The sequence below is a fragment of the Orcinus orca genome, chromosome 16 (genome assembly GCF_937001465.1).
Source record: "Orcinus orca chromosome 16, mOrcOrc1.1, whole genome shotgun sequence".
In the NCBI taxonomy this organism is placed as follows: Eukaryota; Metazoa; Chordata; class Mammalia; order Artiodactyla; family Delphinidae; genus Orcinus; species Orcinus orca.
In genome coordinates this window covers 27,830,865-27,857,184 of record NC_064574.1, presented here as the reverse complement: position 1 = coordinate 27,857,184, position 26,320 = coordinate 27,830,865, and the positions used below count along the sequence as shown (strand labels likewise).

The 26,320-nt window shown below is 37.6% G+C and overlaps 2 protein-coding genes across 2 annotated transcripts in view; one reads left to right on the top strand and one right to left on the bottom strand.

Annotated features, from left to right (window-relative positions):
• BCL2L1 (BCL2 like 1) overlaps positions 1-26,320 on the bottom strand; it is an 871,182-nt gene that overhangs the window by 509,519 nt on the left and 335,343 nt on the right. The gene's annotated exons all lie outside the window — the stretch shown is intronic.
• DEFB128 (defensin beta 128) lies at positions 15,790-18,604 on the top strand. Its single transcript, XM_033433913.2, has 2 exons — positions 15,790-15,927; positions 18,236-18,604. The coding sequence occupies exons 1-2, from the start codon at positions 15,879-15,881 to the stop codon at positions 18,469-18,471; spliced, it is 285 nt and encodes a 94-aa protein (XP_033289804.1). The 5' UTR covers positions 15,790-15,878; the 3' UTR covers positions 18,472-18,604.

Sequence of the window (26,320 nt, the reverse complement as noted above, 5' to 3'; positions counted from 1 at the left end):
GTGGGTTTTTTCTCTGGGCTTTCTATCCAGTTCCATTGATCTATATTTCTGTTTTTGTGCCAGTAACATATTGTCTTGATTACTGTAGCTTTGTAGTAGAGTCTGAAGTCAGGGAGTCTGATTCCTCCAGCTCCTTTTCTTCCCTCAAGAGAGCTTTGGCTATTCGGGGTCTTTTTTGTCTCCATACAAATTTTAAGATTTTTTGTTCTAGTTCTGTAAAAAACGCCACTGTTAATTTGATAGGAATTGCATTGAATCTGTAGATTGCTTTGGGTAGTATAGTCATTTTTACAGTATTGATTTTTCCAATCCAAGAACATGGTATATCTCTCCATCTGTTTATATCATCTTTAATTTCTTTCATCAGTGTCTTATAGTTTTCTGCATACAGGTCTTTTGTCTCCCTAGGTAGGTTTATTCCTAGGAATTTTATTTTTTTTTGTTGCAATGGTAAATGGGAGTGTTTCCCTAATTTATCTTTCAGATTTTTCATCATTAGTATATAGGAATGCAAGAGATTTCTGTGCATTAATTTTGTATACTGCAACTTTACCAAATTCATTGATTAGCACTAGTAGTTTTCTGGTGGCATCTTTAGGATTCTCTATGTATAATATCATGTCATCTGCAAGCAGTGACAAATTTACCTCTTCTTTTCCAATTTGTATTCCTTTTATTTCTTTTTCTTATCTGATTCCCGTTGCTAGGACTTCCAAAACTATGTTGAATAATAGTGGTGAGAGCGGATATCCTTGTCTTGTTCTTGATCTTAGAGGAAATGCTTTCAGTTTTTCACCATTGAGAATGATGTTTTGTGGGTTTGTTGTATATGGCCTTTATTATGTTGAGGTAGGTTACCTCTATGTCCACTTTCTGGAGAGTTTTTGTCATAAATGGGTGTTAATTTTGTCAAAAGCTTTTTCTGCTTCTACTGAGATGATCATATGGTTTTTAATTTCAATTTGTTAATATGATGGATCACGTTGATTGTTTTCCATATATTGAAGAATCCTTTCATCCATGGGATAAATCCCACTTGGTCATGGTGTATGATCCTTTTAATGTGTTGTTGAATTATGTTTGCTAGTATTTTGTTGAGGATTTTTGCATCTATATTCATCAGTGATATTCGTCTTCAATTTTCCTTTTTTTTTTTTTTTTGGCGGGGGTACGCAGGCCTCTCACTGTTGTGGCCTCTCCCGTTGTGGAGAACAGGCTCCGGATGCACAGGCTCAGCGGCCATGGCTCATGGGCTCATCTGCTCCATGGCAATTTTCGTTTTTTGTAGTATCTTTATCTGGTTTTGGTATCAGGGTGATGGTGGCCTCATAGGATGAGTCTGGGAATGTTCCTTCTCCTGCAATTTTTGGAAGTGTTTGAGAAGGATGGGTGTTAGCTCTTCTCTAAATGTTTGATAGAATTCACCTGTGAAGCCATCTGGTGCTGGACTTTCTTTGTTGGAAGATTTTAAATCACAGTTTCAATTTCATTACTTGTGATTGGTCTGTTCATATATTCTATTTCTTCCTGGTTCAATCTTGGAAGGTTATACTTTTCTAAGAATTTGTCCATTTCTTCCAGGTTGTCCATTTTTTTGGCATAGAGTTGCTTTTTGTAGTCTCTTAGGATGCTTCGGATTTCTGTGGTGTCTGTTGTAACTTCTCCTTTTTCATTTCTAATTTAGTGATTTGTGTCCTCTCCTTCTTTTTCTTGATGAATCTGGCTAAGGTTTTATCAATTTTGTTAATCTTCTCAAAGAACCCACTTTTAGTTTTATTGAACTTTGCTATTGTTTTCCTTGTTTCTATTTCATGTATTTCTGCTGTGATCTTTATGATTTCTTTCCTTCTACTAACTTTGGGTTTTGTTTGTTCTTCTGTCTCTAATTCCTTTAGTTGTAAGGTTAGATTGTTTATTTGAGATTTTTCTTGTTTCTTGAGGTAGGCTTGTATCGCTATAAACTTCCCTCTTAGAATTGCTTTTGCTGCATCCCATAGGTTTTGGATCATCGTGTTTTTATTGTCATTTGTCTCTAGGTATTTTTTGATTTCCTCTTTGATTTCTTCAGTTGTCTCTTGGTTATTTAGTAACATATTGTTTAGCCTCCATGTGTTTGTGTTTTTACGTTTTTTCCATATAATTGATTCCTAATCTCATAGCGTTGTGGTCAGAAAAGTTGCTTGATATGATTTCAATTTTCTTAAATTTACTGAGGCTTGATTTGTTATCCAAGATATGATCTATCCTGGAGAATGTTCTGTGTGCACTAGAGAAGAAAGTGTAATCTGCTGTTTTTGAATGTAATGTCCTATAAATATCAATTAAATTTATCTGGTCTATTGTGTTATTTAAAGCTTGTGTTTACTTAGTAATTTTCTGTTTGGATGATCTGTCCATTGGTGTAAGTGAGGTGTTAAAGTCCTCCCCTATTATTGTGTTACTGTTGATTTCCTCTTTATAGCTGTTAGCAGTTGCCTTATGTATTGAGGTGCTCCTATGTTGGGAGCATATATATTTATATTAGTTGTATCTTCTTGGATTGATCCCTTGATCATTATGTAGTGTCCCTCCTTGTCTCTTGTAACTTTATTTTAAAGTCTATTTTATCTGATATGAGTATTGCTACTCCAGCTTTCTTTTGATTTCCATTTGCATGGAATATCTTTTTCCATGCCCTCACTTTCAGTTTGTATGTGTCCCTAGGTGTGAAGTGGGTCTCTTGTAGACAGCATATATATTGGTCTTGTTTTTGTATCCATTCAGTGAGCCTGTTCTCACGGTTGGAGCATTTAATCCATTCACATTTATGGTAATTATCGATATGTATGTTCCTATGACCATTTTCTTAATTGTTTTGGGTTTGTTTTGTAGGTCCTTTTCTTCTCCTGTGTTTCCCACTTACAGAAGTTCCTTTAGCATTTGTTGTAGAGCTGGTTTGGTGGTGCTGAATTCTCTTAACTTTTGCTTGTCTCTAAAGCTTTTGATTTGTCCATCGAATCTGAATAAGATCCTTGCCGGGTAGAGTAATCTTGGTCGTAGGTTCTTCCCTCTCATCACTTTAAATATGTCATGCCACTCCCTTCTGGCTTGTAGAGTTTCTGCTGAGAAATCAGCTGTTAACCTTATGGGAGTTCCCTTATATGTTATTTGTCATTTTTCCCTTGCTGCTTTCAATAATTTTTTTTGTCTTTAATTTTTGCCAATTTGATTACTATGTGTCTTGGCATGTTTCTCCTTGGGTTTATACTGTATGGGACTCTCTGCGTTTCCTCAACTTGGGTGGCTATTTCTCTTCCCATGTTAGGGAAGTTAGGGAAATTTGAAAAATCTCTTCAAATATTTTCTCGTGTCCTTTCTCTCTCTCTTCTCATTCTGGGACCCCTATAATGCGAATGTTGTTTCATTTAATGTTGTCCCAGATGTCTCTTAAGCTGTCTTCATTTCTTTTCAATCTTTTATCTTTGTTCTGTTCTGCAGCAGTGAATTCCATCATTCTGTCTTCTAGGTCACTTATCTGTTCTTCTGCCTCAGTTATTCTGCTATTGATTCCTTCTAGTGTATTTTTCATTTCAGTTATTGTATTGTTCATCTCTGTTTGTTCTTTAATTCTTCTAGGTGTTTGTTAAACATTTCTTTCATCTTCTTGATCTTTGCCTCCATTCTTTTTCCAAGCTCCTGTATCATCTTCATTATCATTATTCTGAATTCTTTTTCTGGAAAGTTGCCTATATCCACTTCATTTAGTTGTTTTTCTGGGTTTTTATCTTGTTCCTTCATCTCGTACATAGCCTTCTGCTTTTTCATTTTCTCTATCTTTCTGTGAATGTGGTTTTCGTTCCACAGGGTGCAGGACTGTAGTTCTTGCTTCTGCTGTCTGCCCTCTGGTGGATGAGGCTATGTAAGAGGCTTGAGCAATTTTCTTAATGGGAGGGGCTGGTGTTGGGTAGAGCTGGCTGTTGTGCTGGTGGGCAGAGCTCAGGAAAACTTTAATCCATTTGTCTGCTGATGGGTGTTGTTGGGTTCCCTCCCTGTTGGTTGTTGAGCCTGAGGTGACCCAACACTGGAGCCTACCGGGCTCTTTTTGGGGCTAATGGCGGACTCTGGGAGGGCTCACACCAAGGAGTACTTCCCAGATTTCTGCTGCCACTGTCTTTGTCCTCACAGTGAGACACAGCCACCCCCCGCCTCTGCAGGAGAGCCTCCAACACTAGCAGGTAGGTCTGATTCAGTCTCCTATGGGGTCACTGCTCCTTCCCCTGGGTCCCAATGCACATACAACTTTGTGTGTGCCCTCCAAGAGTGGAGTCTCTATTTCTCCCAGTCCTGTCAAGGTCCTGCCATCAAATCCCCCTAGGCTTCCAGGTTTGGAAGCCTGACATGGGCCTCAGAACCTTCACTCCAGTGGGTGGATTTCTGTGGTATAAGTGTTCTCCAGTTTGTGAGTCCCCCATCCAGCAGTTATGGGATTTGGTTTTATTGTGATTGCGCCCCTCCTACCATCTCATTGTGGCCTCTACTTTTTCTCTGGATGCGGGGTATCTTTTTTGGTGAGTTGCAGTGTCTTCCTATCGATGATTGTCCAGCAGTTCGTTGTGATTCCGGTGCTCTTGCAAGAAGAGGTGAGTGCACATCCTTCTGTTCTGCCATCTTGAACCAATGTCTCACACCCATTATTTCTTAAAAACTTTTTTCTTCCTCATATTTTCTTTCTCCTACTTCTGGCATTTCAATTGCATAAATGCCTCATAATTTGGTAACATCTAACAGGTCTATGAGCTTGTTCATGTTTAAAAATATTTTTCTTTCTGTTTTTTCACCTTGGATAATTTCTATTGATCTATCATCTTCAAGTTCACTTCTCTTTCCCTATTATATTTATAAAGCTGTTAGGTTATTTAGGACATTTTTTAACTTCATAAATTGAAGTTTTAATTCTAATATTCCATTTGGTTTTTATTTGGTAGTTTCTAATTTTTTATGTTGAGACTTCCCATTATGTGGCTGAGGTTTTCATTCATTGAAAACATATTTTGCTTTGCTTTCTTGTGATTAGTTATAATAATTGTTTCAAACTCCTTGCCTTTTACTTCTAATGTCTGGTTTTCTCATGTCTTGTTCCATCTGATTTTATTTTCTCTTGAGAATGTGTTGTATTTTTAAAATTCTTTATAAGCTGGGCAATTTTGGATTGTATTATGCACATTATTGTATTAAATTTTGGAGATTTTGCCTTCTGTTACTTTTAATTTTTCTTCAGTGAGTAATTTTTCTTTATTTTACCAGTAATTTTCCTGGCTGGATTTGAGCTGCAAACTGTTTCTTGTGCAGTAGCTCTAGACTCTTTTCTGTTTTTTCATTTCTCTCCCCACTTTTCCTCTCTCTTTCTAGCTGAGCTATTCTGAGTTTGTTTCATGCATGGATGGTTCAAGGATCCATCAAACAGAGTTTGGGGATTCCCCTTTCTGGTCATTTCTATCACAGGATTTGACCCCTCACATCAGCATTCATTGTTTTCTGGCTTTATTTTTCTCATTACACATACCAGAAATACTGTGAGTTTTCCCACATGCATTCTTGTCACCACCATGCATACCACATGGTTTCACTTAGCCCCAGGCTAAAAACCGCAGAGCTAGAGACTTGTATAAATCCATGACGTCCCTCTTCCAACAAGCATGAGCTCCTAACCAGAATCTTTCTACCATTATTCATTTCAGTATGTTCAGACAGTTTATTTTTGTAATATGTTCAGATTTTATGGTTGTTTTCTCTGAGGATATGGTCTTTGTCATGTCTGGAAGTAGAATACCATTAATTATTCTGTGTCTATATATATATATATATATTTTAAGAGCATTTTCCTTCCAATTTTTTTTGGTCTTTTTTTTTTTTTCCTCTTTGGCCATGCTGTGAAGCATACAGGATCTTAGTTCCCTGACCAGGGATCAAATTGAACCTGTGCCCCCTGCAATACAAGTGTGGAGTCTTAACCACTGGACCACCAGGGAAGTCCCTGTGTCTGTGTAGTCTACATACACATTATTCTATATAAAAGGTACATAGCACTCCACAGTATGTATCCATCTACTTTCCTTTCTTTGTTCTTCCTTCTCTTTCCTATCTTTTTCTTGTCTTTTTGACTTCATCTCTTCCTGATTTTGTTGTTTATTAAGTTAATTAGGTACATAGTTTAGAGATTCAAGTGGCTTCTGAAATTTTCATTAAAGAGAGTTTCCTCCAAGTCTTTTATCTCTCATACTGCCTACTCAGAGTCAACTGCATTCATATCTTTTATCTGATTTTTTTGGGGGTAATTTACCTCTATGTGCCCAAATAATATGATTCAAAAAAATTATTGCTATAATCTTCTCTTTTGATTTTCCTTTCTTGAGAATTAGTGCCTTAAAAATACTTTTTAAGAATTATTTTTTTAGTTTTGTTTCTAGATAGATGAAAGTATGTGTGTGCATGTTCAATCTGTCATCTTTATGTGGAAGTCTCCATTATATACATAAGAAAAAATACATATATATGATTATATATTTTGTATATCCCCAGTTGATATGAATAGAATAAAGCATTGAGAAATAGACACAGATATATGTGGTCACCTGAGTTTTTACAACAGTGGAAAGGCAATTTGGAGGAGAAATAATTTTTAACAAATGATGCTGGAACAAATGGATATTCATATGCAAAGCCTCCCTTAGGTCCACCTCATATTGTATATAAAAATTAACTCCAAATGGACCATAGACCTAAATATAAAACCTAAAACTATAAAACTTCTAAATGAAAACATATGAGAAAACCTTTGTGAATCTGAGCTAGGCAAAAATTTCTTACATTCAATAGCCAAAGCATAATCCATAAGAGAAAAAAATTATCAATTGGACTTCATCAGGACAAAAAGCCTCCTCTTTGAATGATACTCTTAAGAGAATGAGATGACAAGCAACAGACTGGGAGAAAAATATTTGCGAATCACATATCTGATAGAGAACTTATAGCCAGAATACATAAAGAACTCCCAAATAATATTTTTAATCTGTAAAAGAACTACAAATAACAATATAAAATAACCCAAGTATAAAATGGGCAAAGGATCTGAATAGATACTTCACTAAAGAAGAATTACAGTGGTAAATAGAACAGGAAAAGAATCTCATTATCATTTCTCATTAGGGAAATGCAGATTACAACCATAATGAGATAATACTACATGCCTACTGGAGTGTTTAAAATTAAAAAGATTGATCATACCAGGATATAGAGACACTGAAAATCTCATACACTATTTGTGACACCTAAAGTGTTACAGTCATTTTGGAAAAATAGTTTGGCAGTTTCTTAACAATTAAACAAACTCTTATCATTTGCCCCAGCCAATATATTCCTAGATATTTACCCAAGAAAAACAAAAGCTTATGTACATGAATGTTTACCACACTTTAATTTATAACAATAACTTATAATAATTTATAATAGTAATAAAATGTAAACAACCCTAATGTCCATCAACAGGTGAATGGAGAAATAAATTTAGTATTTAGTAATAAAAAGGAATGAATTATCAATATGTGCCACAGCATGGGTGAATCTAAGAATAATTATAATGAGTTAGAGAAACCATATTAAAAAAATATATAGGGCTTCCCTGGTGGCACAGTGGTTAAGAATCTGCCTGCCAATGCAGGGGACACGGGTTCGAGCCCTGGTCCAGGAAGATCCCACATGCCGCGGAGCAACTAAGCCGGTGTGCCACAACTACTGAGCCTGCGCTCTAGAGCCCGTGAGCCACAACTACTGTGACTGTGTGCCACAACTACTGAAGCCCCCACGTCTAGAGTCCATGCTCTGCAACAAGAGAAGCCACCTCAATGAGAAGCCCGTGCACCACAGCAAAGAATAGCCCTTGCTCGCAGTAACTAGAGAAAGCCCGTGCGCAGCAACAAATACCCAACGCAGCCAAAATAAATAAGTAAATAAACAAACAAATTAATTAAAAAAAGAATACGTACTGTACAACTCTATTTATATACAATTCTGGAAAATGCGAACTAACCTATAATGACAGAAAGAAGATCAGTGGTTCACTGGATGGAAGGTGGGGGAGGTCAGGAGAGAGGAATAACAAAGGGGCAGGGAGAAGATTTTTAGAGGGATGGGTATGTTCATTATCTTGATGATGATGATGGTTTCACAGATGTATACATATGTCATACTTATAAATTTGTGAACTTTAAATAAGTGCAGTTTATTGTATGTCAATTATATTTTAACAAGCCTCTTTTTTTTTTTTTTAAACAAGGCTCTTTTTAAAAAAAGCAGACCACCACCATTACCAGCGGCAACAAGAAACAGAATTTAGTGCACTCAGATTTTTCTGAGAAGCATGTTCAATGTCTGTTTTCTAAAAGACTTACATTATTGTACAGTCAGGTCAGCCTTCTCCTTAATTTTGTTTCCATTTATTATTTTTTCCTTAACCAGCCCTTTTAGTGTATATGCTTTTTGTTGTTAATTTGAAGCTGCTTTATTTGGCCTCAGATATATATTTCTTATCTCCAAGTAAAATGTCTCTAATATAGCTTGTGATACATACATTGTGTCCAGTAAATAGTCCATTTTTAAAATAACATTTCTAGGACTATGACAGATAAGATTTCAGTAAAAAAATAACATTCTAAATAAATGGTGGCACAATATTTCAAAAAGTGTTCAGCTGGTTGGAATATTTTCTTTTTTTACCCTTCTTTTTGGAACTTGCCCCCATTATTCTTTGCTGAAATATTTCAAGGTAAATTATAAACATTGTGATATTCCATTTCTATATATCCTAGTAAACATTTTTTGAAAATTGTTATTTTCCAAAATAATATTATCACACTTAGCAAAATTAATAAAATTTCCATTATATTTAACAGTTACTATTCAGTCTATTTTCAAATATCTCTAATGTCCCAATGTGTTTTTCTTTTTTTAACAGCTGCTTTGTTCAAACTAAAATTCACTCCAGGACCAGTCAATTTGAAGCTTTCTTTTAACATCGCATTTGCTTGACAGAGGTGTGTCAAGAAGTGTGGTTGGGAAAACTTGCCTCTTCATTGAAGTGACTTTTTTTTTTTTTACTTTTTATTTTTTTGGCTGCACCACATGGCTTGGGGGCTCTTAGTTCCCCAACGAGGAATTTAACCCGGGCCCTCGGCAGTGAAAGTGCTGAGTCCTAACCACTTGACCGCCAGGGAATTTCCTGAAGTGATTTTTAATTTCGGAAGATATTGTGTACATACACTTTTTGAGAGTTGCCTGCACAAGGTAAAAACTATAATAGTCTCTAATTCCTCTTGAATTTTTAAGGTTCTCCTTGATACTAGAGAATTCTTTGGTCAATATTTTGAAGTCTCTAGATGTATATGGACCTTAGAGAACAATTACAGAAGTGTGATGTTCATCATTTCCTGGGAGCTATCTTGAAGTTTTGGAATTTGGAATATTACGACAGCTAGAAAGAAAATTTGCTTTGTCCACTAGGTGGTACTTGAAATCCAGAATACCTGAATTTAACACTTGAATGGAAGACAATGAAAACCGGGGCTAGCCATTCCCAGGGCTTATGATTGAAGAAAAGGAGAAAGATGCATGGCTGCAATGGGTTTTTTCAAAGGCTGCAGGAATATCAAATGGAGTATTTCAAAGGGGAAAAATATGCCTAATATCTTCTATTGCCTCTTGGTCTGATATGATGGGAATAGTTAAGAACACACTTTTGACTAACCTGAAAGTTTATCCATAATTTATGAGGTATATCAATTTTATTGCTCCAAACATTTTAAATTATCTGTAACTATTGCTTTATACCTAAAATGATCAGGAGTAAGTCTAAATGAGGTAAGTATTTTGTTGAGCCTTTCCTTACATACTTAGTTTTCTCTCAATGGATGCATTTTCAAAATACCCTTTTTACACTAAAATTTTTATAGAAAAAATTTTTCTTCATTTTTCCGGACATCTGAAGGTGTATGCGGTCCTTCTGGGAACATAAGCTTTCCTCACTTGGTAACTGGCTGTAATTTGGCTTACAGATAACTTTGATCTCTCTGGAGTGTCTTATCAAAGAATGAAATGCATCTCTGGTTTAGAATTTAAAACCTTGAAAAACTCTCAAGAAAAATCCCTGAAACTGAGTTATCACACGTTTTATTTTCTGGGCTAGAAGATATCAGTTGTCCTCTGTGAATAGAGTCTCAGTTCAGGTTTGAAAGCTTGTTGGGAAAGTATTTTCCTTTCTGACAGTACATGCCTTTTTACTATCATTTGGCCAAGTCATGAAATTTTTCTAGATCATTGTAAGGACTGCTGACATCTTGGTATGATACTGAATATTGTATTAGTTTCCTATTGCTGCTGCCACATATTACAAAAAAAATTTAGTGGCTTAAAACAACAGAAATTTATCATCTTATAGTTTTGAAGGTTATAAATCCAAAATGAGTCTCACTGGGTTTAAAAGCAAGATGTCAGCAGGGCTGTATTCCCTTTGGAAGTCCTAGGGGAAAATCTTTCCTTGTCTTCTCCAGCTTCTAAGGGATTGAATTTTTTGGCACATGGACACTTCCTCCATCTTCAAAGCTAGCCAGGTAACCTTGTCAAACTTTCCCTGATACTGACTCTCCTACCTCCCCAATGATCCTTGTTATTGCATTGGACCCATCCAGATAATCTAAAACAATCTCCTTATTTTAAGGTCAGCTGATTAGCAACCATAATACCATCTACAACCTTGATTCTCTCTTGCCAGGTAACATCACATACTCACAGGTTCTGTGTATTAGAATGTGAACATCTTTGGGGGACCATTATTTCACCTACCACAAATATTAACACACTTTGTTTTTCTACCTTTAGAACTGGCTCAAAACTGTACATATAATTTGTTTGTTTTTACTGTTGTAAATTTTTTATTGTTGAGGATGGAAAAGAAAAATATTTAACTGAGCTCAACTTTGGTTTAGATGTATAGAGGCTGAAACATGAAGGCATCTGGCATGTCACTTGTTGATTGACAGGTCTGCTTTCTTCATGTTTAACTAGAGTCCAAAATACAAGAGTATTTAGACCACTGGCCTTGGGCACAGCATACCCTTCATGGACCTATATGTGATTTTTCTCTTCAAGTCATACCATAAACAGAGTCAGTCTGAGTCACCCAAGACTCTTTGAGCTTAACTTAAAAAAATCACTTTGAGGTTTTCAATCCTTAGTTATTACTGGAGACCTGTTCTGACCATCTCTAAGGCTAATCTGCTGAAATCAGATTCACTAAGTATGAATTAACCATTTATTTCTCATTACTAACATATTATCTTTCTCTTTGGCAGTTTTCATCCACCAGAAACAGTAAGTATGAGGCAGACATTGGAAGACACACACATACACACACACACACACACACACACTTCATCTTATCTGGCAAAAATTCTCATTTTGTTATGCTATGGAATGCTGAATCAAGGCCAGAGGTGCTACCTCTTCTATTTTAGATCCACCTATCATGGTATTACTTAACTATCAAAAAAATATCAAAAACAAATAAAACCTCTGATTCATTTTGATTTTATAAAATAATCTGAAACACACTGCAGCAAGGAGACAAGACCATGACATTGTTTATTTCAAAAAGTTTAATTTTTTAATTGCTTTGGAAAAAAGGAGAACAATAGTTAAATGGCATACTTAAAGCTAATTTGCTTACATCTTTAGTGTTTAAGCAAATACAGTTTATAAGCTAATATTATTTCTCACCCTAGACATTTTTATATTTTTGTGTAGTGTTTTACAATTATTGTCCAAACACAAAAATAGAGGTCTAAACATACTTTTCATAAAGTATAAGACACATTCCTAGCATACTTTGGTCTCAGGAACACAGTGGAATGAGAAGGAACAGTAATGGAGAGCAGATTGCAACCCTAGCTGGGTCCCTCAATCTTAACCTAACAAATCCATTTTGTGAGACAATTTATGGATAAAAAGCAGATTCTCTTAAAAGAATACTATATTTCTGAATTTATATCAACCTGCTGAATGAGGTGCTTACATGTTTTGTTACTATAATAGGTCATTTGTCATTTTCTTATTGATTTGTAAACATTCTTTATATATTATGGATATTAATCCTTTCATGGTATATAATGCATTTATAAATTTTATTGAACTTTGATTGCCTTTAAATTCCATACTGGCTTGCACCTTCTCCTGCATGCATTTTATTATAAAGTTGTTATGCATTTTATATAGTCAAATCTGTCACTCTTAACATTTTTAATAATTCTTTTCTGTCTTCAGCATTAGCTTTATTTCCTTTGAAGTCACTTATTCTTATGGTTTATTTAAGTCTTCCTCTTTTATATTTTTTATTTTCCTGAAACTATCTGGGGATATATATTTAGACATAAAGGTAGATTAGTAAAGGCAGCTCATATGGGGTTCCTCTGCACTGGTGTATGTCTGTTTCGCCAACAGGCCTCTTTCTTGAATTGGAGCGATGAATGTAGACTTTACATGTATGAGGGTGTGTGTACTCAGGGAGTGTTGATTAGCAGGATTTATTTTAAACTGAATGGGTGAAAAGCAAGTTACCTCACTTTGCTTCATCTTACCTCTTACCCAGCTGTCAAAATAAATTACTTTTGGAGACGAATATTTAGAAGGTTAAACACCAAAATGTTCACAGAGAGGTGAGATTATGAGTGGTTTCTGTTTTCTCTTTTTGTTTACCTGTATATCTAATTTTTCTAGCATGAAATGTTAATTCAACTTCCTCTCATCCCTAAGTAAAGAACAACAAAAGACTCTTGCTTGACTCCCCCAGTGTTTGTAAGAGGGAATTAGTAATCTTATTTCTGGCCTGGATCAGTGTGTCCAACAGTTTGGAAAGATAATATCTTAAGTAGAATTCAGAGAATATTTCTAAGTAATGAAACACATTTAAAGTTCATTTATAAGCAAGGTATGAAAAGCAATTTTTACCGCTATGGATCACAGTGGGAGATGCAGTAACAAATGTTGATGGGTGATTTTTTTTTAACTGATCATGACTAAAAAGCAACATTTCCATTCCATCATCTATTCCAGCCTACTAAAATGGAAACTCTATTGCTTAGCCACAAAGGACTTTGAAAATGAGGAGATTGTGGGCATCTTGTGCCTAGCCAAGATTGCAAAAAGACTCTCTGATGTTAAAGAGTTGACACAGATGAACAGACAAGCAAACAGACTTAGGAATCTATTGAAATAGGCAGGCGATACTACTTTCAGGAAATAGTAATGTCATCTGTGGAAATCATAAATATGAATTCTCTCAATACAGACTTTTCTCTCAATATAGCAGCTCTCTGAGTTATGAGTAAGATGTAAAGAGGGGGGTGGGGGGAGGATGCCAAGCCAAGTGTATTACCAATAAATTTTGTGAACAAAATAAAATCTTTTATTTGGATGTTTTGTCTTCAATCTTCCAAAGATTGACCCAAAGGAGGCAGCTGGAGAGGTAGGTTAGCACGATGGCTAAGACCTTTACTTCAAGGTTTATGTAGACCTGTGTAGATCCTAGCTCATTCCTTACTAGCTGTGTGACATTGGACACATTACCAATTCCCTAAATGGTGGTTTTACAATTTAAAGAAGAGGTATTAATTCCTACATTATAGTTTTCTTGCAAGGATAACAGTAAGAAATGCATATAAAATGCATTTGTCATCTAGTAGACACACATTAAGAGGTCATGAATGGGACTTCCCTGGCAGCCCAGGGGTTAAGACTCCACACTTCCAGTGGAGGTGGTGCAGGTTTGATCCCTGGTTGGGGAATTAAGAGCCCAAATGCTGTGTGGCATGCCCAGAAAAAAAAAAAAATGTTATGGAGCTGAGAAATGAACTGAGACCAAGTGGGATACTGGTGGGGCTAATCTGGAGGGGCCACTGGTCAATTCTCATTCCTCATGTTGACATATCAGCAATATTTGACACTCTTTCCTCCTTGACAAACTTAATTCCCTCTGGTTACTGGTAAACATAATAAGCTATATACAATATTTATTTCTAATCCTAACCCTGTATTATGATACTAGTTTAATCATCATCAACAAATATTTATATAGCCTTCACAAATTCCAAAATTCTTCCAGGTACTGTCATAAAAAGATATTTGGATGGGCCCTAATTACTATAAATTCAAGGTTCTGGTGTCCACAAATTGTAAACAAGGTCAACAGAATTCTTTAGGAAATGTCTAAATTAACTTTATTACTGTCTTTGGGTTTGTTTGTTTGTTTTTGTTTTTTTTTGGTTGCGTTGCGTCTTCATTTCTGTGTGCGGGCTTTCTCTATTTGCAGCGAGCGGGAGCTACTCTTCATTGTGGTGAGGCTTCTCATTGCGGTGGCTTCTCTTGTTGTGGAGCATGGGCTCTAAGTATGCAGGCTTCAGTAGTTGCAGCACGCAGGCTCAGTAGTTGTGGCACGAGGGCCCTAGAGCATGTGGGCTTCAGTAGTTGTGGTGCGTGGGCTCAGTAGTTGCAGCGAGCAGTCTTTAGGGTACGTGGACTTCAGTAGTTCTGGCACATGGACTTAGTTGCTCCGTGACATGTAGGATCTTCCTGGACCAGGGATCAAACCCGTGTCCCCCGCATTGGCAGGTGGATTCTTAACCACTGCAACACCAGGGAAGCCCCTGTCTTGGGGGTATTTTATTTAGCAATAATTTTTTCAGTACTTTGAAATCATTCTGTAATTATATACTGCAAATATAGGGTGAGTTTTGTGCCATGTGTTAAGGTCTTCAAACTGAATTAGACCAGTGGCCTGCCTTTAAGGGGCTCATAGATTATTGCAAATAATTAGAACATGACATGGTGTGACCACCAACAAAAATATTTACAAGATACTGTGGTGGCACAAAGAAGAGAGTTTGCAGCTCTATTTAGTTGGGTTAGGGAAACTTTCACAGATGTGGAGATAATTGAACTTGGTTTTGAAGGAAAATTAGGAGCTCAACAGGGCCAATTAGGTAGATGGGATGGGGGGTGTAATATTTGTAAAGAGGGATTTAAATGTACGAAGAAACATGTTATGGAAGTAAGTTGGGTAGCAGCACCCACACTAATTGGCAGAAATAAAAGTGGTTCCATATAAAAACCCAGGAGAGGTGAGTGGGGACCAGTTCATAGTAAGTTGGACACTGTGCTAAAGAGATTTGATCTTTTGAAAGATTTTAGTTGTGGAATTGAGCTTTACTGGATGGGTAAGACTTTATGGGAAACTCCGAAATAACATCCATTTATCTAGCCAAACCTAAAAGCAATCTTTCTCTTAGAGGATTTTCTGGAAGTCTCATACATTAAAAACATGATTATTGGATGTGCTTATGTGTTTACATGGATTAGTTAATGATTCAGTTATTCTTCCAAATGGATTACCCTTGTGAGTGAAAAGTGGTACTAGCTGGATTGGATATTGGGAAAGTAGGAATAAATTAAGACAGTCCCACACAAACCAGGACACATGGCCAACCAACCGTGACCCAAGTGGGTTGATGGCGCAGGTGGAGAAATCATTGTTCCTGCTCTCTGGGAGCTCATATCCTTGAGGAAGGAGGAGTAAGTGTGATGTGATCAAATGTTCTGTGATGGTGATCTCCATATTTGGGAATGAAAGTGGGGGTGGACTTGGATTTCCTGTCCTTCCATGTGGATTAAAATGAGAGCTCAGAACCCTGATAGCACCCAAAACTCTGTCTCATCTTGAAAGACTCTTCGTGACTGTGTGACACAGGTCACTGGACAAAGAAATTCTGCTGCCTATTTGTCTTGGGAAGTCTGTAAACATGAAGCTGTTTCTGGTTCTCATTATTCTGCTGTTTGAGGTACCCAAAGGTAATGTGTCTAAATGTACCATGAAATTCTAGGAAATATTACTAGTCACAGGAATGGGGGCAAGGCCTTCAAGATTATTGATATCTTGCTGGTATCATCAAAAGTACTCACTGTCTTCAGACCCTGACTTGAGTCTGTGCCTTAGAAGACAGCACCCAGGGAGGTAAGAAATCAGGGTTGTACTATCAGAAGTCCTCTCCAAAGGCAGGAAGGAATCCATCATCTAGAATTACCTTTACAATGTTGAACATAGTTTTCACCCAGGAATCTGGCCATCTCTTTTTCCATTTTCCAAATTCATTTTCAGCCTACACTACAACAGTAACGTGAATAGTACAAGCTTTGGAGTCATGTAGATGTGAGGTTAAAATATGTCCTCATCATTGTCTAGTTGTGTGAAATGAGTTAATTATTCCCTTTGAAAATCAGTTTTCTCATCTGTCAGGTGAGTATAATGACTCAATTTCATAATGATTTTATTTCATGTGAGGATTACATGAGCTTACAAATGTGAAGCACCAACTTCATGGTGAGAGCTCTGTCAGTGAGAGATCCCTTCTTCTTTGCTATTGTAGGAAGGTAGGTTGTCTTTTTGTGGTCTTAAAAATATCTTTTTGTAAATAGATCTACAGTGAACATTGTGGTACATGACTCTTTTTGAATTATGGTTTTCTTAAGGTATACGCCCAGTACTGGGATTGCTGGTCGTATGGTAGTTCTATTTTTAGTGTTTTAAGGAACCTCCATACTGTTCTCCATAGTGGCTGTATCAATTTACATTCTCACCAACAATGCAAGAGGGTTCCCTTTTCTCCACACCCTCTCCAGCATTTATTGTTTCTAGATTTTTTGATGATGGCCATTCTGACTGGTGTGAGATGATATCTCATTGTAGTTTTGATTTGCATTTCTCTAATGTTCATTGCAGCTCTATTTACAATAGTCAGGACATGGAAGCAACCTAAGCGTCCATTGACAGATGAATGGATAAAGAAGATGTAGCACATATATACAATGGAATATTGCTCAGCCATAAAAAGAAATGAAATTGAGTTATTTGTAGTGAGGTGGATGGACCTAGAATCTGTCATACAGAGTAAAGTAAGTCAGAAAGAGAAAAACAAATACAGTATGCTAACACATATATATGGAATCTAAAAAAAGGTCATGAAGAATCTAGGGGCAAGATGGGAATAAAGACGCAGACCTACTAGAGAATGGACTTGAGGACATGGGGAGGGGAAAGGGTAAGCTGGGACAAAGTGAGAGAGTGTCATGGACATATATATACTACCAAAGGTAAAATAGATAGCTAGTGGGAAGCAGCCACATAGCACAGGGAGATCAGCTCGGTGCTTTGTGACCACCTAGCGGGGTGGGATAGGGAGAGTGGGAGGGAGGGAGACACAAGTGGGAAGAGATATGGGGATATATGTATATGTATAGCTGATTCACTTTGTTATAAAGCAGAAACTAACACACCATTGTAAAGCAATTATACTCCAATACAGATGTTAAAAAATATATCTTTTTAACCTTCAAAGATGCTCCTTGGTTCTGGAATTTAGAATAAGGAGAACCATGTCTTTTTTCTTCATCTTTATTCTGTGGGCTTGTTCACATTTGCATACAAGGGTAAAGAAAGAATTGGAAAAGCAGATTTAGGACCTCAATGCAATGCTCTGAATAGGTAACATTTTGAATGTCTGGGAAGACAGGCATACATGGAATTGAGTTTGATCCCTGGACAACATGTTTATCTGAGATCAAAAGGAGGATGGAGAGAGAGAGAGAGAGAAAGAGAGAGAGAGACAGAGAGAGAGAGAGAGAGGGAAAGAGAGAGAGAGAAGAGATGGAAGAGTCAGGTTGTGAAAAAATCATAGAGGCTGAATGAGGGAAGTTTTCAACAGCAATAAATGCTGAGACCCCTGAGGTATTGGCAAAGGGAGTTTTCTGCTGTCCACTTCAGTGAGTGTGAAACCCAATTACACTGTTAACTTTAAACGTTCTATCTGTGATGTTCTTTCAAAAGTTAATTTGGCTTTGAATTGTGCCATGGTGACAAGTTGGTACTCTCTGGGGACACTGGACTGTGGTAGGGCTGACAGGATGTTGACTTTGGGTATTGGCTAGGAACCTGGGGTTTTGGATGTCTTAACTTGGGATGATTTTCAAGGAGGAGGCTCTGAGTTTTCTCTTAGCATAAGGTTCACTTTGGGACCACAGGATGTCATAGTTTGTGGGGAACCACCTAACTTCTTCTCTGCCTCAGGAACTAATCTTGTTCATTGCTGTTTCCTGTGCATAGATGAAGCACGACACAGAAGATGCTTTCGTAGCATATCAGGTTACTGCAGGAAGAAATGCAACCTGGGAGAAACATATGAAATAGCATGTGTGAACGGAAAATTATGTTGTATTAATGACGATGCAAAGAGACAATATCAACAAGTCACAGAGCCACCTGAACCTTCAAGGAAGCCTGATCATAACTTGGACTATGCTATCTTACCCACTGTCACACTTAGCACAATTTCACTATAAACCAAGCGCTTGTACCATCGGTCTCCACTCTTCTTAAACCAAAAGTGTCACCTAATCCAACAGACAAGGGCAAAAGATTTATCGACTTCTTTTGTGAACTTGATTCTCTACGTAATAAAGTCCTATGCTTTTCCCTGGCTTTATTTGTTAATGTAGTCACTCATTTTCTAACACTTCAAACATAAGTGAATATTTTTCATGTTCTAGGCATTATAGTAGCAACATGGGTGATACAGATATGAAGTGAACACGTTAGTAGAGGTGGCAGTTAGCCCCTCCATTTTCTATTTGAGGTAATATTTCATAGCATTTCATGTTACTCCTCTTTTTAATGAAGCTTCTTAGGTCTAAGCAGATCTGAACGTCCTGGCTTTGTGTGTGTGGGCATGAATACAGAGGGTTTGGCTAACAACCAAGAATTCATTAGGGGAAGGCAAGACATTTGAATATTTTCACAATAGTTATTGGGGCTGGTCTAATGGGCAGTGATGACAGCTAGTGATAATTCCAATACATCATTTGGAGCTCATTTAACATGCATGCTTTATCTCCTTTTTTAGTAGCAATTTGAACTAAGTTGTGTCCATTTGACACAATTAGGCAAATATTACTCGTAGGATCTTTGAAATCATTTCATAGTCTGTTTGTTTCAATAGTGTGAAATTTATAAACTTTTAGCTATTCAGATGAATAAGGTCTGGGGTTCTAATGTAAAATATGGTGACTATAGTTGACAATCCTGTATTCTATAATTGAAATTTGCTGAGAGAGTAGAACTTAAGTGTTCTCACCAAAACAAACAAACAAACAAACAATTTGAGGTAATGGCTGTATTAATTAATTAGATGGGGGAGATTCTTTTCATAATGTATACATATATCAAATCATCGCGTTGCACACTTTAAATACCTTACAATTTTGTAAGTCAATTATACCTCAATAAAGCTGAAATTAAAAAATTAAAGAAATAGTGTGAAATTTAAAGCCTTATAAATTGAGGACATATTTAAAAAGCTCTTCAGGAACTAGATAAAATTTCAGTAAGTCATGACCATAAGAAATGCTCTCCAAATGAACAGAACCGAAACTTTTGTGGTGATATCCATTGATGTTCCTTGCTTGAAGTATTTGTCATAAATAACTTTCATGGAGCTAACATTTACTCATCTTGGATACAGAAATCAATGAGCCTTATCCCTCTATGTGCAGCTCACCAATTGTTTCACTGAGAGGACAGAGAGACAAATATTTAGATGGATATGTCACTATTTTAAGAGCCCACAAGGACCTTCCTTTTAGTAGTTGTGGCTTTTGAGAATTCTGGAGAAGTATGTAGCAAACAAAGACTGGACTGGATTATAAAATTTTAGAATTTTTTGTTGATTTCAGCACCATGGAAGCTAATACATGACCATATCAACCTAATTCTCAGAGGAGTTTTAAAAAAGGCTTTAAAAAGCCCTTTCTGTATGGCAGCACTCCACAAGCTCCTCTGTTTTTCAGTCTTCCATCACTGTGGATCATCAGAGGCATTTTTAGGGAGGGTCCATTTGGGCACTATAACATGAAGATGGGTCTTACCCATTGTCTTTATATGTGTCCTCTACTCTGCATAAGTCCATTGATAGATTAGATACAAGAATCTATTTTGGCTTAAGGTGGTATCAGATCAACCAGTGAAGTGTCTTCTGAGTTGGGACAGTGGGGTATAATAAACAGAACAGATAATTAAGCCTTGAATTCTATTTTGATGGGATGGATCTACTTTTTGCTTTGACTTTTGCCCTATTATCCTCCTTGTATCCCTGCCATACTCATAGGAGAAGTGGATGTGGTTTGTATTGTTAGATGCATGTTTATTTGTCTGCCCTATTTTTATATGCAAAATTCAATGAAAATCCCATGTTTTTGTTATGCTCCCTTTGGTATAGGCTGTATTATGGGTACCTTGTTTTTCTTGGATCTGTCTTATAGCACTCTCTAAAATCTTATTCACAGAACATTTTTAAATTGCCAAATGTTCTAGGTAAAGTTTTCTACTTAGTGTCAGCAATTGGAACCACCCATCTCCCTAGGAGTCTTGGACAATACTCATGAAAGCTGTCAGAGATATTAATCATTTCCTATCCACACTCACCTCTTCTTAGAAAATTTGCTCATAGCCCTCCTCAGGGAACATGTAACCAAGCAGGACCTCATGGGGCCTTCCTGGGACAGACATCCTCTTCCATGTCTTCCACCTGCCCTTTATTTGTAGAAAAACTTTAGCCTCCTAAGCCTTCCCTGAGTTCCAAAGAGCAAGTTTAATCAGAGAATTGGGAAAATGCAGAAACAAAGGAAAACAGTCAAGCAAGACAAAATAATATTTTAGCCATTAAACAAAATCAAGGACCTTTAATTCTTCCTCAAGGGCTATAGATAATATTCTGAGCCATATTCTTGAGCTGTTTTGCAGATGCTGAAATCTCCACCAGGTGGAACAGTAGTTTGCCCACAAGCATGTAGATCCCAGACTGGCTGGAACCAGAAGGTTGATGATGTTGACTCCCAGGTGCCTCACCACCAACCAATCAGAAGAATGTCCATGAAAGCTGATCAAACACCCTCCAACCTTCTCCTTCACCCAGTCTTTAGAAACCTTTCCCTGAAGGCAATCAAGGAGTTTAAACATTTTATGCATACTCCTTGCATGGTCTTTCAATAAACGTTGCATTTTCCTTCACCACAACCCCATGTCAGCAGACCCAAGTTTGGTTTGGTAACAAATCTATTTCTATGGGCCCTGTCAAGAAAGTAGATAATCCTGTTACCTTGGCTATATGTAGCTGAATTATGGTGTGTCACTAAATTAAAATATAGTCAATGACTTTGAAGTAGTAAAATAAAAATTTAGCAAAATATCTGTATTCTTTAGTGAAGAATAGTGGCATGGTAAGCCTTACCATGCTGGGAAAGAATGAAAAAGAGCATATTTCAAGTAACACAGTTGATGACTTGCACAAACACACATCACATTCCCCAGAGTTTGCATGTAGCCTATCTTTATTTTTTAAGTCTTTATTTTAAAAGAGTGCAGTGAATAACTGGACATCATCAAAATTGAAAACTTTTGTGCTTCAAAGGACACCATGAAGAAAGCAAAAAGACAATCTACAGAAAGGGAGAAAATTTTTTGCAAATCATATATCTGATAAGGGACTTGTATCTAGAATATATAAAGAACTATTGTAACTCAATAATAAAAGACAAATAACCCAATTTAAAAATGAACCAAAAATGGCCCCCATCTTTGTCACACTTGTTAGCCAGCAGTGACTCTGGGAAGTCCACATATTGCCATACGTTACTGTTAGTGATCACGTGCCTGGCATGGCTCTGGAAGACAGGGACCTTAAAGAGCCACAATGGCTAAACATGGTGATAATGAAAAACTGGCTGCTCTGGAGGCCAAAATCTGTCATCAAATTGAGTATTGCTCTGGTGATTTCAATTCACCAGGAGACAAAATTTTAAAGGAACAGATTAAATTTGGATGAAAAGGGCTTCCCTGGTGGCACATGGTTGAGAGTCCACCTGCCGATGCAGGGGACACGGGTTCGTGCTCTGGTCTGGGAGGATCCCACGTGCTGCAGAGTGGCTGGGCCCATGAGCCGTGGACGCTGAGCCTGCGCGTCTGGAGCCTGTGCTCTGCAACAGGAGAGGCCACAACAGTGAGAGGCCCGCGTACCAAAAAAAAAAAAGAAAAAAAAATTTGGATGAAAGCTGGGTACCTTTAGAGATAATGATATAATTCAACACATTGAACCATCTAACAACAGACTTTCATGTAATAGTAGGAGAGTTGAGCAAATGAAAAAATGTACAACATCACTAGCCATCAGATAATTACATACCAAAACCACACTGAAAAATGGGCAGAAGACCTAAATAGACATTTCTCCAAAGAAGATACACAGATTGCCAACAAACACATGAAAGAATGCTCAACATCATTAATCATTAGAGAAATACAAATCAAAACTACAATGAGATATGATCTCACACCGGTCAGAATGGCCATCATCAAAAAATCTACAAACAATAAATGCTGGAGAGGGTGTGGAGAAAAGGGAACACTCTCGCACTGTTGGTGGGAATGTAAATTGATACTATGGAGAACAGTATGGAGGTTCCTTAAAAAACTAAAAATAGAACTACCATCTACCACTACCAGAACTACCACTACCCAGCAATCCCGCTACTTTGACTTTTGCCCTATTATCCTCCTTGTATCCCGAGAAAACCATAATTCAAAAAGAGTCATGTACCAAAATGTTCATTGCAGCTCTATTTACAATAGTCCGGACATGGAAGCAACCTAGGTGTCCATCAACAGATGAATGGGTAAAGAAGATGTGGCACATATATACAATGGAATATTACTCTGCCATAAAAAGGAACGAAACTGAGTTATTTGTAGTGAGGTGGATGGACGTAGAGACTGTCATACAGAGTGAAGTTAAGTCAGAAAGAGAAAAACAAATACAGTATGGGGCTTCCCTGGTGGCGCAGTCCGCCTGCTGATGCAGGGTACACGGGTTCGTGCCCCGGTCTGGGAAGATCCCACATGCCGCAGAGCGGCTAGGCCTGTGAGCCATGGCCGCTGAGCCTGCGCGTCTTGGAGCCTGTGCTCCGCAACGGGAGAGGCCACAACAGTGAGAGGCCCGCGTACCGCAAAAGAAACACCAAGAAACAAAAAAAACAAATACAGTATTCTAACATATATATATGGAATCTATAAAAACAAACAAACAAACAAAAATGGTCAGAAGAACCTAGGGCAAGACGGGAATAAAGATGCAGACCTAATAGAGAATGGACTTGAGGATATGGGGAGGGGGAAGGGTAAGCTGGGACAGAGTGGCATGGACAGAGAGAGTGGCATGGACAGATATACACTACCAAACGTAAAATAGACAGCTAGTGGGAAGCAGCCGCATAGCAAGATCAGCTTGGTGCTTTGTGACCACTTAGAGGGGTGGGAGAGGGAGGGTTGGAGGGAGGGAGATGCAAGAGGGAAGAGATATGGGCACATATGTATATGTATAACTGATTCACTTTGTTATAAAGTAGAAACTAACACACCATTGTAAAGCAATTATACTCCAATAAAGATGTTAAAAAGAAAAACCACATTGGTACAGCACTTCACACTCACTAGGATCACTATAATCAGAAAGGCAAATAATAACAAGTTTTGTCATGGATGTGGAGAACCTGGAACCCTCATACCATGCTAATGGGAATGTAAAATGGTGCAGCCATGTTGGAAAACAGTCTAGCAATTCCTCAAATGTTAAGCATAGATATACTATATGATCTGAGTGTTTCACTCTTAGTTATACATGCAAAAGAAAGGAAAACATATGTCCACACAAAAACTTGTACACAAATGTTCATTGCATCATTATTCATAATAGCCTGGTCACATGCCTGTACCCTAGGAGCAACTTTGGAATGTACAGACTCATTCCTACTACCAAAATAAAACAGTGTGGGAAAAGTGTTGAGAAGCCTGACAGATGTCCACTACACCAGCTTTGAAATAAGAATTCAGGAGCAGAGAACCTCTTCCTTTAATATTGCTGGAGCTAAAGATTTTCAGGGGCAGATTCAGACTAATTGGCCTGTTCTTAGAGATGCTACTAAGGTGGGACCTGCCTAACTAGGGAATATGGGCTAAGATGTTCAGGCTTGGGGAAAAAAATGAAAAGTGAAACTACAGACTTATCTTTTAAACATCTTTGGAGTTGACCTTGTAGGAAACTTGAAAGGTTTGAAATAGATAAAAGCATAAAGTTTTATTATATAAATGTAGTTCAGAGAATAGTGTAGGGGCCAGATGAGAGAAAGACTTCTGGAGGCAAACAGAACAGGAAGGAGCTGCAATCATCTGGTAAGATATGATGCATGCCTGTTTGCAGGCAATGTTAGAAAATATATGGAGGTAAGGCTAGATTTTTAAAATAATTAGAAAATAGACTCAACCAAATTTGTTGATTACTTGGAACCAGAGAATGGGAAAGAGAGGATTTAAGCATTCCTCTTAGGTTTCTATCTTGGGTCACTGGGTAAATGCTTGTATATTTCAGGAAATAGGAGATTCTGATAGAGCTTCCAGTGTGTTAGTTAGTTCAGTGCTTGTCATCCTTATAGTTTCCTTGTAGCTGTAATTGTTCTACTCATAGCCTTCCCTCTGGAAGGCAGCATTAGGCTATACCTTGCACAGGGATGGGCATCTGACTCAATGCAGTTCATCCAAGGGCTGCCAGGTGTAGAATGTGTTACTCAGCAGAGACCATCAAGGGGGTTCTTTCTGAAATTCTGACTAGGAATTTGGGTAAACTGGTAGTTGAGAGCAGTGAGGGAACACAGCATTAACACTGATGAAGAGAAATGCTTTGGGACAAAATTGAGGACAGCCTCTACTAAAATTTATATCAGGACTAAATAAGACCACAAACGGGTTATGTATCTGGAGTACAACACTTTGGTCCCATGGAAGCTCACTTTTATTGCATTGCTTGACCAGCATTCATTCATTACGTGGTGGACTTGTTCTGATCCACACATTAAGATAATGCATGCAACTCTGTTTCCTGCTACAGGTGTATTGTGAAGACACACTGCACTACAACCTACAGTGTTCACTTAGTGATAAAAAATGGAGACACTTCTTTTAGGTCACAGTCCAAGGAAAAAAATCTGCATTTCTCAGGGCATTGACTCAGCTTCAGAGAGCCAATTCATCTCCAATCACACCTTATTCCTAGACATAGAAAAGACAGTCTCCTTTCTCTCCACGAGTGGGCTAGATAAGGGGGAAAAGTGAATTGGGGTATGAAATGATAGCAAGGTCAGTGGATTCTGGGAAGAGGCAGTAGATGACTTTGGTGACTATATTGAAGAAAGCAGAATCAGCACCATCTATAGTCATTTAAATAAAGAAAAAAGTATTTATTATTTCAACAGAGTTACTATGTGCATCAAATGTAGGATCCTACTGCCATCTTGGTATATCGTTAGGATCTCACTGAGCACTCACTATCAACTCTATGTGCCATAATAGTTAAAACTACACTACAGGTTCAATCCATAGCTTCCAGAATTCATTTAAGGGGCTTCGAACAGAAGCTGGAGTTGTGATAATGAGGAAACACAAGGATATAGACTATCCTTCAGTGAATGATACCACCATAACCCAGTTTCTCATATCACTGTGGGCTGAAACCAGGGAGTTAGTCATCCTCACTCCCACCACATCCAATGATTATTGCTGCTAAATAGCTCTTGAATCTACCCACTTTGTTCCATCTTCACTACCTTGATTCTGGTCCAAACCACCTCTCACCTGGCCCATGGTGATAACCTTTGCTCTGTTCTCTCCATATCTACTCCCAGTTTCAACACATTTATGAATTCAGTACAATGTGATTTAAAAAGTGCAGACCTGAGCACATCACTCCCTGCTTAAAATATTTAATAGCTTCTGATTCCTCTTCAGTTAAAGATCAAAAGCTTTACCATGGTCTATTAGCCTAATAAGTAACTCTCCAACATCATCCTTTCTCTTGTTCTTTGCCCACAAGTCTCATTTTGGGGGAATATACCGTATTCCTTCTAATTCAGGGCCTCAGCACAGGCTGTTTTCTATGCATTGAATTCTCTCTCTGTATCCTTTCCCCATAGAGTCCTTTAAAAAACCCTCTACTTATTATTTAACTTAAGCACCACTTTCATTTTTAAGTCAGTTCAAGCATGTGTTAATTGCTTCTTCAACTAGTAGCAAGAGGGTTTGGGGAGACAGTGA